Source organism: Balaenoptera borealis, assembly GCF_965194805.1.
Source record: "Balaenoptera borealis genome assembly, chromosome: 4".
In the NCBI taxonomy this organism is placed as follows: domain Eukaryota; kingdom Metazoa; phylum Chordata; class Mammalia; order Artiodactyla; family Balaenopteridae; genus Balaenoptera; species Balaenoptera borealis.
The window spans coordinates 62,234,609-62,248,043 of record NC_138861.1 but is presented as its reverse complement, the minus strand read 5'-3'; the positions used below and the strand labels follow the sequence as shown (position 1 = coordinate 62,248,043).

The window sequence follows — 13,435 nt, the reverse complement described above, 5'->3', positions numbered from 1 at the left end:
AAAAACTTTAGGACTATCATCTTCATTAACTTTTCCTCTGTTTTCTTTCTTTTCTTTCTATGTGAAGATTTACATTAATTATTATGAAACTTCATTTTTACGTTCCTTGACCTTCACTCCTTACCTTTTTCTTTTATCCATAACCATTTAAGTTTTTATTTGGTCATCTTTTCTCTGATCCAAGTTATCGCCGGTTTCTTTGAATTGCTAAATTCGTCACCATGTTTTTAATTGATTTCCCTTTTTTTCTGCTGGTATGTAGAATGGCAGCTTCTAGTACTACATCACTGTCTGTTACTGTTTGTCTTCCTTAGGCTTCCACCAATGACCAAATCAGCTCAAAAGAGAAATTGCATAATGGGTCTCTCAAAGATCAATGAATCAATTGTTAATACTGAGAATTTGGAATAATTGTTATTTTCAATTAAATTGGCAATCATAAAATATTAACAACCGCTCTTTGGGTATAGCTCATAAGATATTTGCATTTTCTTCCTAATTTCTTCATTCCCTTTCTGCTGTTTCAAAATTATCTTTGTAACTGCACTGGTCTTTCTGGGGTAATAGCCTGGTGGCTAAGGTATAATGGTTTTTGACCTGTCATCTTTTCTTTTGTAATTGAGTTAACAGGCCATTTGAAAAGGGTGAAAACCTCTGTAGTAACATTAGTGAATAACTCAAGCTTTTCCAATAGCAAGCAGCAAGTGCCTCCAAACTACTTTACTTTGAGTTCTCATTTGAAGAAAACATATTCTTTTAGATCCAGATGCACTTCAAAGTATACTGATTTGTTATAGGAACAGACAGTTGAAGTACCTTCATTTCTGTTTGATAGTGCTACTTCAACTTCAATAAGATGTTACCAAGAAAAGTTTGAAATGAATGACTGTTTATGAAAAAATGGGTATTTTAGTTATCTATTGGTGTGTAACAAGTTACCACAAAACTCAGCAGCTTAAAACAACAAACCTGTATCTCCTCCCACAGTTCCTGATGTTCAGGAATTTAGGAGCTGCTGATTTGGCTTGATTCTGGCTCAAGGGCTCTCGTGAGATTGCAGTCAAGCTCTTAGCTGGAGCTGAGTCTGAAGACTTGACTGAAACTGGGGATCTGCTTCCCAGCTCAAGCACAAGGCAGTTGGCAGGAGATTTTAGTTCCTTGGCTCATGGGCATCTCTTAGGGCTGCCCATGACATGGCTGCCAGTGATAACAGAGAAGAAACCAGGACAGAAACTGCAGTCTTTTATAACCAAATCTCAGGAGTCATATACCATCTCCTCTGCCATATTCTATTGGTCACACAAACCAACCCTGGTACAGTGTGAGGAGAAATTGTATAAGGACATGAATAACAGAAGACAGGGTGCATTGGGGGCCATCTTGGAGGCTGGTTTGAAGAAAAGAGAATTAAGGCAATCTCACCTTTGGTGTCCAATCTGTAGCCTGTAACTTGTGACTGAGGCTACTTTCTTCTCAATCCTATCAATGGGCTTTAGTTGAATATTTTCTTTGTAAGTTCAAGCTCCCCAAAACATTGTCTGGTTTCATTTTTCATTTCTAGAGCATTAACTAGCAAAAAGAGACTATGAAAGGATGTCTTCCATTGGCATCATAACCTAGCACAGCTCTTCTAAGTACAATTTAAAGGCTGCTTAAAAAAAAAATCATCAGCTAGAATTTGAGGCTCCTGGAAAAAGTCTGTGGCAAGTTGGTTATTTAGTGCTAGTTGTTCTTCATTTTCTCAAAAACCCTTTAAAAGGATACATTGAAATTAGTGGATGTGATATTAGAAATTTACTTAAGCAAAATACCAATGATCATTCTAAAATCTTTTCTAGTATCATATTAATCCATGAAAGAACAAAATTGATAGTAGAGTTGCAGTATAAGTAAGTTTCTCAAAATCTTTTTTTTACCTGCATGAATAACAGCAGGACAAAATTATGAATGCTGAACATGGCAGGAAATCCAAGGACAAGTCTTAGACATTAAGTAGGTGCTATCACCCTCTAGGAATGATTTACCCTGCCCCCTCGCTGAAAAGAACAACATTGGCCCATTTTAGAAAACCTAGAATAAGAGACTGAGTGATTTTGACTTCATCACCCTACTTAGATTCTTAGCTTGATACTGTGTTTATTGAAATTGTCTAAACTTGTCTTTCTTACTCTTTCCAGTTGTGAAAGATGCATCCATTTTTGTGAAGATTTAAAAATTTTTCATTCTAATGTTATACTTTACCAATGACTATTATTTATGATTTGAAAAAAAATTTTTTTTTTTTAGGGGAAAAATCACCAACATTCCTTGAACGCCACACATCATGCTGATAAAATTCCTTTCCTTCAGTCACTCGGTATGCCAAGGTAAAGGACAGCCCAGTATTTTACGTTATTCTGTGGGATGATCACCCCACAGAAATGGAACCAATGGCGGGTTATCGGCAGAACGCCCTGTTCTCCATCCTCTACAATTTATCTTAAATAAATTATCTAGTCACCAGACCTCATCCCAGCTTTTACTTGTAGAAAACATTCTAAGAGACCTACTCGACTTACTCTTAGAAATAATTACTTAGAAAATAATTACTTAGAAAATATTACTCTTAGTAATAAGAATCTTTCAGTATCATTAAGGTAAAGCCCAGGATCAGTGTTAGCTCTTGTCATATCAGCATCATCTCTGTTTTAAGGGTAGCTGGCATTTCCTGGTGGCTCTTCTCCAATAGTTTTATTCCCTCTTAACACAACTCTAGAGATTTCAGATCCTCCTTGATTTTCAAAATCGTGAAATCTCTGAATATTTTCTTCACGTCAGTCTTTCTGTCCTTCAGCTTCTGACAGTGTCACCCACCTGGAAGTCCTCTTTCTTGATTGTTTTTTTTTTCTAATCTAGGTGTGAGAGCTTATGAAATTTTTACTTGAATTTCTTAACTCTATTTGGTAACTTCATCCCATTTAAAAAATGTTTGTTTTTAATACAGAAAGAGGAAGTATTTAAAGAGAACAAAGAAGGACCCATTTGACTTCTGTACAATGCATAAACATTTGACAGATGGTAAAGGAATTCTGATTTACTTACTTTTTTTTTCTTTCCTTTTTCTTTTTCTCTAGTCCTTCTAGAACTCCAGTAAAAGTTGTGCCTCAAATTAGAATAGAACTTGAGCCTGAAGACAATGATTATTTCTGGAGGAGCAAGGGAACAGAAACTACATTGTAACCTGTTTGTCTTTCTTACAACTGACAGTTTTTGTTGTTTATGTTCTTGTTTTTTGTCTGGTTGTTTATTTTTTAATTTTTGTTTGTTTTGGTTTTTGGTCACTGGCCAAACAATACAGTGCTCTCTCTGCTTCTCTCTTGCATAGGTAAAATCAAGACAGTAGTGCACCGTTCCTTATAAACAACATCTGAAGAATCCCCTCTTTGTTCTTATACTTTCAAATGTGTCCTCTGACAACCAAATTCCTCTGTCTCTCAAGACACACACTGACCCTGTCCTTTTCCTTTATTAAGCAGAGGACAAAAGTATTAAGGATTTTATAACACCTTTTATTAAAATATTGAAGGAACTTCCACCTTGAGCTTTGGAGCTGTGCTTACTGGCTTGTCTTTCTGTCTGGTTGAACAAACCTTGACCTCCAGACAGTCCCTTCTCCCTTATAGCACTCTCCAGGACTGGAAAAAGTGCTGCTATTCTAACTTGCTCTTGCTTATAAACCCTAATCTCTTAAGAGTTATCAAAAGAAAAACTAAAGGTACTTTACTCCCACTAGAGAAACTATTGCCATCATTGTAGCAAGTGCTGGAACGTCCCTTTTTTCCTATGCAACTTTTTTTAACCCTTTAATGAACTTATCTGTTGAGTACATTGAAGAATATTTTTCTTCCTAGATTTTGTTGTTTAAATTATGGGGTCTAACCTGCAACTTATTTTTTGTCAATTTTTTAAACTTTTTTTTAATTACTGTAAAGAAAATGAATTTTTTCCTGCAGCAGGAAACATAGTTTTGAGTAGTTCTACCTCTTATTTGTAGCTGCCAGGCTTTCTGTAAAAATTGTATTGTATATAATGTGATTTTTACATAAACATACACACACACACACACACACACACACACACACACACACACACACACACACCACCTCTAGGGTATGCCAGAGGGCTAGATCGGATTAAAAACACCATGTTTCTAAGCATCCATTTTTCCCTTTCTTTAAGAGAAATTTAACTGTTCTATGAAGGAGATTGGGGGAGGAGGGAGACACTCCTTTGTAATGGGAATAACTGATGTTTTGATAATAGTAGTATCCGGGCAAAGTTGCTGATTGTATTACCATTTTGATGTCCTATGCAGTATTGTTAGACGTTTTTTTCATTTTGAAAACATTTGTGTGTTTGTGTATGTACTCTGTGTGTGGTTGGTACACATATGTGCAAGGGTAGAAAGAGACAGAATGATGATAGGCGAAGGGCAAAGTTATCTAGCCTCTCATGTCAGTTTTTATAAAACCCAAATCACATATGAAAAATCCATCAGAGGTCCAGGAGACTTACTGTTATGCAAATGAGGGTAAATATACTTTATTACCCAGACAGCAGTCACCATCACTGATACAATAGCCCTTATTTACAATACAAAATGCATAGGACTGTGATAGACCATTTTTATATTTATAAAGTGTCTATGAGAATGCAGTTGGATCGCAGAAGTATATATATATACATTTTAACAATACTCACACTTGTCTTTAAGATTGAAAGGCAATTATTCTTTGTGATTGAGGCGTATAGAATATACATGTCTATATACGTGTGTGTATGTGTATTTCAAAGTACCATATTGAAAGTTAGAAAAAAGAAAATTAGATCTTTAACCAAATTTAGCATGTTATCTAAATGTAGTGTTTTAATAGGCTGCATTATGTATTATGAATCTGCATTAAAAACAGCATTTTAAATGTTGAATCCATAATTTTGGATTCCTGTAACCATATTTGTGATATATGCTGACTACGGTCGTTGGAGGAGTACTAGAAGCAGAGCGAAACCACTTATTTTGGTTTCATAATATGCACATATTGACTCCCACTCGTTCTTATATTAATTAAATTACAATTCTGTCCTGTTGAAATTTTGATTATAAAAATTGTATTGTTCTAAATTAACTGTTACTTTTATAGTATCTGATAATCTTAAAACCTGAAATTTTATACAAATTAGACATAAATGACCTACAATTTTTTTCATTAAAATGAAGGTGGCAAAGTGAATGTTATTTGTTAAAACCTCACATGCCAAATTTTGGCATCATGTTTGTATTTAGAGCTATCCTTAAAATGATTACTCTGTATTATCTAGGTTTTCATTACCTTAATATAAAACTATATGAAGCTTTTCTCTTTGTTTCTCCTGAGCATGAATAAAATGTTTAAAAGCCATGCATATTAAATTTAGCCTAACCTAGGATCTTGTTAAATTAAAGACACTTTTGTTCACTTTTATAAAAGCTCTAGATAGAATAATTTATTTTTCTGATCATGAATCAAGTATTTGAGGATTCATGCCCCTCTCTGTCCCTTTCAAAGAACTCCTGAAGCAACTTAACTCAGTATTTCAGCCTTTGAGTATATCTAAAAGCTACCTGCACCTTCATTTATGATCCATATTCTGTGACAGAAGGTCGATACTCATGATATGAATGCCGAGTGGCACCTTGTATTTGCTTTAAAGGAACAGTTAGTATCAAACTTTTTCAATATTTTGGAACCCAGGGAAGTATTTTAAAAATCATTTACTTTCAGAGGAACACAGATAGTTACCAAACAAACAAACAAACCCTGAGGTCCACACAGAGCCACCGAATTATCTGTATTTTAACTGAATTTACACACTATCAAAGAACTAACCAGATTTTTGGTGGTTTTGTTTCTCTGTAAACTGGACACAAAGAATACAACAGTAAATTTTTTACCAAGTGTCTCTTCCTGATGTAAATACAAAGAGAAGAGATTCAAGTTGTTAGAAGTAAAGCAGTAAGTGTAGTTGTTAACTAGAAGTCCTGTGGTAGTACAGACTTACCATTGGAAGGAAAGCATCACCAGGTCAAGAGTCTGCTTTATCAGAGCAGAAAGGCCCATGGTTTTGCATTTGAAAGAAAATCTTTCGGAGACACTGTTTTCCTTGAAAAAAAGTCACTCTACTATGTAAAACAGTGGCCAACTTGGAATCCTAATCATTTTGTGTTCCACACTGGGAACTGGAATCATTTTGTGGTCCAGTCAGGCAGTAGAGTGGGGTGGGGGGATGGAGGAAGTCAGAGAAGTAGGAAGACAAACCTTTTCTACTCAGCCTCCCACCACCTCAAAGAAAGGGGGAAAGAGAAACAATTGTCTGCTGTCAGAAATTCAGTTGGTATATATTTTTATGCACATGCACCAACACACACAGAGTAAATCTTTTATCAGCTATATATCAGTGTTTAATACAGAGAATGATTGTCTTCCAAGTTTTTGCTTCTTTTTTTTAAACTGTGTTAAGTACTTGAAATGTATTGACTGCTGACTATCTTTAAAAAACAAAAACAAAACCTTTTGAGTTGTATTACAGAGGTTGACATTGTTCAGGGGATGGGACAAAGCTTTCTTCAATCCTTTTCATACCACTTAATGATTTTGGTGCAGGAACTTGAGATTTTCTTATTTATGAGATTTCACATCCCCTCTTCACAGCATGAGCACGAAGCCCAGTGGCACCAAGTGTCTGAATACAGTCAAATGATATTTTGCTTGGGCCTTGGGAGTTTTTAGATGATGATTTCATCAAGCTTCATTGCAGCCTGAAATAAAAAAGTTTTGTGATATATGCTACCCAGTCAAGTTACGTTTTGACCAGGAATTCGGATATGTTCTATTTTTTGGCTCATTTCTTTGTGCTCTATGGGTACATACAAAAATCCTGAATTCTGTTTCTTAGTCAGATATTGCAACTCAGGGCTAAAGTCATCCAGTGAAATTTTTAGAGCCATAAGTAACTTTGTCCCAGTCCTACAATGTGAAGAGAATGAATAGTTGCCTCTTTTTAGCCATTTTCATGGCTGGTACATATCTGTACACATTACTTTTCAGAATCAATACGCACTTTCAGATACTCTTATTTTTATTCTCTTAAGTCTTTATTAACTTTGGAGAAATGATGCATCTTTTTATTTTAAGTGAAGTAGATCAACATGGTGGAACAAAATGATAAAGTACAGAACATTTCAATATATTACTAATAATTTTTTTCCAATATAAAACCTAAAATTCCTATAACATTATAGTATTTTACAGTTTTATGAAGCTTTCTATTGTGACTTTTATGGAATTAAGAGATGAAGAAGATGAGATATTTTAGCATTTATATTTTTAAAAATTAAATGTATACTTAAAATAAAGTAACTTTATGCATTTATGAGTGTCAAGTGCTTCTGTTCAACTCTTCAAATAATTATTAAGCGCCTGTTATTTTACGTCTTTGGGTGCTGGTGGGAATACAAATATAAGTAAGTCCAAGTCCCTACATCTGATTGCTTTTCATCACTCTAGGCAGGAGGATAAAATAGGTGTTCAAATTATGTAAAATAAGAAATTGTGAGAATAGCTATTCAAGTCTTAAGGAAGTACTATCATGCAAGGGTTCAAAGCAAGAAAAAGTATGTCCACTAAGATCAATGAAATGGTTTATTGAGAAGATGGTATTGTTATTCTTCTTTTATAAGGTTAGTGAAATAGAAAACGCCATTTTTCTTGACTCTTTATATGATACTGATGTATTTCGTCAGTTCTCAAAGCAAAAGAACTAAGTATAAGCACTTATTAAAAATTATTCAAATTAAAATCCTGGAATGGTGCTCCACAAAAGATACATAACACAGACTCCCCAGGGTTCCATGTAATATTTACAACCCTCTAGGAAATTTCAGTTCAGTCTTCATTTATAATCAGAGAATGGTGGTGGGGTGGAGTGGGGAGGGTCAGGGGAGCAAATAGGAGGGATGAAAAAGAACCATTGGTAAGCAGTAAATAGCATCAGCGTGTGGATAACTACCAAATCTGCATCTTCAGCCCAGATTGCTCTCCCGAGCTTCTGACTTATATATGCAACTGATTTTGGAATATTTGTCTTTAAGTAACACGTGTTAACATACCCAAATTGAACCATCCACCTATTTCACTGGAACATACTCTCTCTTGTTCCCTATGTCAACAAGTGATGCCATCAGCCACATAGTTGCTCAAGCCAGAGGCCTAAATGTCATCCGTAATTCCTGCCTCTTCCTCATTTCATTCATTCAGTGAATCACTAGTTCTATTTTATCTCCTTAGTAGATCTAAATAATTAACTTTTTATAAATATCTTCATGGCCACTACATTAGTTTAGACTCCATCATCTGTTACTTGGATTAGTGAACTAGCCTCCCACTGGTGCCTCTTCCTCTAGGTTTGCCTGTTGAAAATATACTCCCTATCTTGCGTCCAGGATCATTTTATTTTAATGTAAAACTGACTTTTGTGCGTATTAGTGAACTAAGACTTCTCCTCTCTAAAATGCCATTGAAGTAGTTGTAAAGGAATAAAAAAAATATATATGGAAGGTAGCACAGGTAGACCAGAAACTCCCACAAAATTCTAATGATGAAAGGTAAATGCAAGTTTGGATGCTGAAACAGACTGTAGGAAGCTGCAGCCTAGAACACGTGTGAAGCAGCCTGCACTAAGGTCATAGATGGACAGCCAGGAGAATCTCAGCAAGGCTCAGACTCAGAGGTTGCAGGTAGGACCAAGGATGGGAATGGGAAGTGGAGGGCTGAGAATGGATATTAACAGGTTGTGTGTGTGTGTGTGTGTGTATATGTGTGTGCGTATATATATATATATATATATATCCCCTTTCCCGCCTCTGCTTGCTAATAAGCCTAATACCAAGCTCTTATCTTTAAGTTGAAAAAAAAACCCAGGGTTTTTCTCTAACATAACAGAACAAATTGCCTTGGGAAAAATTGGGAGCTCCTGTTAAAAAAAAAACTCTCCTCATCTGACATTAATGAATAATTATCTTTCTGTACACTCAGGCAAGGCCTGAGAGTCAACAAGACTCACCCACAGACATAAAGCACCCTGTAGATATGTATAGACAATAAGAATCACAAATGTTTGAAGAAATCCTTTAAGCATTACTGAGAAAGACTGAGATTAATAGAAAAGATCAATCCTATGAAAACAAGCATTTCAAAGACTGGAGATAACTTGAGAAAAATCATTCTAATTTGTTTTACATTTGAGAAAACATCTGTACAAAATTTGAACAGGATCATTTAAAATAGAATAATCAAGGAATGAAAGGTAACACTTGGAAATTTAAAATACCATTCCAAATCTTTAAAAAATTAAAGCATAGTTGGAAGATAAAGCTTGTGAGATATTTCAAAATACAGAATCAAAAATAAAAGAAAAATAGTAAAAAAAAATGTATAGGGTACCAATATATAATAAAGAAAATTTCTCAGAAATGAAGGTTGTTACATATCTTCATATACAAATCTGAACAGCTCTGAACAAATAATTTAAAATATATGTGCATAGCACTGTTGGATTTCAGATTACCAAGAATAAAAATTTCAGAACACAGGAATAAAAGAATATCTTAAAATTGTCCAGAAAAAGAGGCCACATACAGAGAAATAAAAACCAAGTTTCTTTTCAACAGCAATTTTGCTTTTCAACAGCAAAATTGGAGGCTAGAAGACATTAGTGCAATGTTTTTTAAAAACTCTGGAGGAAAATAATTTTAAACCAAAAATTTTTGACCCAACTAGCCCATCAATCAAGTGAAAGGCAGAATAAAATATTTAGAAATCATCAAATTCCAAACAGTTTATCTTCTGTTCCCCTGCTTCTATAAAATTACTTAAGAAGGTACCTCGCTGTGAGGGATTTAACTGAGACAAAGAGTCAAGGTCACAAAAAGCAATTGATCCAACCTTACTGAATAGTCAAGTAACAGAATAACAGATCTACATCAGGCCTAGAGACCAATCAAAACTAATGCGAGAGGACAGAGGGCTTTGGGAGAGGACATTAAAAAACTACTCCATGGAATGGTTTAAATGACTGGAAACTTGGAAAACTTGAGTGTAAGATAAAGGCATTGAAAAAAAAAAGGGCAATTAGAAAGTTCTGGAAAAAGAAAACTTGCACAAGAAAGTCATGGTCTAAAAATTAAGAAACCAGTCCCAATTGGAATAGAAGTTAGAAGACATCAAGGAAAAGAATACACTAGATTCTTAGAGTAAGAATCTGGAAGACATTGGGGATATGGTGAAGAAGGCATGTGTTTATTTTCCCAAATAGAAAACAAAAGCAGTCAGAAACTTCAGGAAAAATAAATACTGTATGAGCAGTAAATACTCCAAATATGTAGTAGACTTGTTTTGAACTCTTGCTGGAATGGAAGAAAAGAGAATTTACTTGGAACTTGACATTCTCCTATGAGGGACTCAGGTATAATTATATTGAATTTGTAATTATACCCCACTACTTGGCTCTACTAGAATATTAACACAGCCATCATACCAAATGTCTGAACGTATTGGACCTGGCTAAGGGCCTAACTCTGTGCTTTGCAGAATGTCCGCAGTGCCCTGAGCTGAGACGAGATTTGTGGATTCTGTGGACCTCCTTCCATGTAAATCAAAGAGGGGAATACTCCCCATAGCTTTGTTTGTTGTTGTTATTATTATTTTCTTATTAAATGTTATTCTAAAAAAAAACAGCCATCATGCTAACATTAGAATATTAACCACAGTCATAATAATGGAAACACTATTTATTGGTTTCAACATTCAGAACCAACCCATAGGAATAACATGGGACATCAAAAAATGTTGAGAAACACATGCAAATGAGATTACCCTTGACATCGTAAAAGGAGGCTGAAAGAATGTTGGGAAGTAGGAGTGAGAGAGAAAAGGTGGAGAGAAGTGTGGGAACACAGTATCTGTCAGCAATGTATTTGGAAGAACTGAAAAATTTTAACTTTGGCTTAAATAGTCTGGGGTTAGGCAGCTTCTGGCTTTTGTTCAGTGTCTAGATGCTGTCAGGGCTGGCATCTCTGTGATTCTCTTTGTTGTTTCATTCATATTCACAAGAGAACTGTTGTACTTTCAGTCATCATATCAAAGCAGGAAGAAGCAGGTAGACAGGCTAAGGGCTTTCTCTTAGCCAGCCTTTGCCTTCACATTTGGGAAAAGGAGCTCTGCCCAGCAGACTTCCCCTGTGTCTCATTGGGTAGATCTGAATTACTCCCCACATTTAGATCAACCACTGTCTAAAAGGAATTTGATCAGCATCTTCTGGGGCTAGGTTGGGGTTAGTGTTTTTCCTTCCTGAGCCCAAGGTATCTCAGTCTACTATCTAAACAAATCGGGATTGGTGTCAAGGGGTGGAAAGAAAGGATGTTGAAAGGTGCAGAAGCACGGTGATATCTTCTGTTTTGAAAACAAGCCATTCTCCAGCATCTGCAATGCTGTTGTCTTCTTTTACCCTATTTCACCCGACCTTGAATGTCAGGCTGGCCTGGTAAAAATTGAGCTTAGTCAGGTTATTTCAAACGTTGAGACTCAGAGAATTATCAAGGGGGGTACATCAGTTGAGCATTAGCCACAGTGGCGCTTCAATTATTGATTAGGTTTCTCAACTGGCAGACACAATTGCTGACTTTGGGCAGAGCTACAAGTAACTATGACTTAGTGGGTTAGTGACTATATATAAGCTGTTATTAAAGGAGCAGCTTTTTGAAGGGTGAAACTGTGATTAGCAGCTATAATTAGAAAAGTGCTGAGTGTATTTTTGATGCCATGATACATATCCTCATACTAAATATGCAATTTAATACAAAAAGTGTCTTTTTATATAGTGCTTCTAGAATACCATGCAAGCTGACATCTTCATTATGAAAACAAGTTAGGTTTAACATTTCAAGATATTAATTATTTATTAGCTGAGATGGGAGGCTTGAGTCTTCCATTAAGAAGCTGCAAAATGTTGCTGTTGAGTTATTTATGAATCTTTGTGAAGGATAACACTGACAGGCTACTTTTTTTTAGTGCAATGCTTAAGAGATCAAACATATTTCAAAGACTTAGAACAGCTGAGTATGTGGGTGACTTACTTATAGGGAAGGAAGTGGAGTACAGTGGTTAAGCATCGAGGCTTTGGGGTCAGCTTTGAATTCCAGCCTTGCAAAACCTTCTGAGTCTCAGTTTCCCATCTGTAATTAGAAGTAATAACAGTATAGTATCTATCTCTTAAGGTGGTTGGAATGAGGCATAAGAAAAGATGTTAAGGTATGTAAAATATTTAGTACAGCTCCTGTCAGAAGTAATACTTCTTTGATTCACATTCCAGCAATTCAAAATCTGTCATCATTTGAATAAAGCCTGAGATAAATTTTATATTTGCATGATTGCTAACATGTAGATTCCTAGCAAACTAACGCTTAAGATTTTCATGCAGAACTTCTAAACTATTTCAGAATTAACTGATTTCAAACATATCAAAGCACTTTCAGGGTGACCATCCTCATAGAAACAGTTAATAGACTAATTATAAAACTTCCCTATTTGTTAAACCATAGTCCCTGACAACCTCCACTGGACAATTAATTATTTAACAATCATATACGTAGCCTCACTGTGTGGTAGGCAATGCTCCAGATGCTTTACGAATATTAATTTGTTCTCATAACAACCCAGTGAGAGAGGTACTATTATTTCTCCCATTTTATAGTCGTAGAAACCAAGGGCTGGAGAAGTTAGGGATTGCCTGCGGTAAGTGCAGTGCTGAGATGCACTTCCCAGCTCTCCTTCAGGACCCAGGCTCTCATTCTAGGTGTCTTGGCTGCTGACAGTCACAGGTGAATCCCTCCCCAGAAACTTCCTTTGGCTACAAGCAGCTGCTTTCATCCAAGATTATTCCCATCTTCAGGGACAACCCACATCCAATGTCCCTTACCTCAATTCAGGACATTTCTGAAAGGCCATTCCAGTTCTAGAGCTCCACATGGGGACAAGCTGAGGCCTCTTGTGCATAGTCCAACATTTACTTCCACTCACCTCTCTTCCCCTCACTCCCTCACAAGCGGTGATCCCCAGAGCACCACCCCGAACGAGCCTCCTACAGGGAAATCTCTGCTTCGGAGCCTGTTTCCCAGGAGCCCATCCTGAGTCAATCACACAGCTCATAAGTGGTCGAGCTGACCTGAGCAGTGTGGCTCCAGGATCTCTCGCTCCGCCCCCGCCCCCAACCACTAAACCATGGGTGTTATTATTAGAACAATTCACTTCAATAATATGCTTCGTAAAGTACACGTTTTCACTTCGGAAATATTCTATAAAAC

At 36.1% G+C, this 13,435-nt stretch overlaps 1 protein-coding gene across 9 annotated transcripts in view; it reads left to right on the top strand.

Moving 5' to 3' along the window:
• Positions 1 to 5,265, top strand: part of SLC4A4 (solute carrier family 4 member 4) — a 429,784-nt gene extending 424,519 nt beyond the window's left edge. For all 9 annotated transcript variants that reach the window (XM_082390084.1, XM_082390085.1, XM_082390086.1 and 6 more), the window contains 2 exons: positions 2,287 to 2,366; positions 3,114 to 5,265. In XM_082390084.1, the coding sequence (XP_082246210.1) occupies positions 2,287 to 2,330 (44 nt within the window). In that variant the 3' untranslated portion in view covers positions 2,331 to 2,366; positions 3,114 to 5,265. The remainder of the gene's footprint in view (positions 1 to 2,286; positions 2,367 to 3,113) is intronic.
• Positions 5,266 to 13,435: the final 8,170 nt, after the last annotated feature.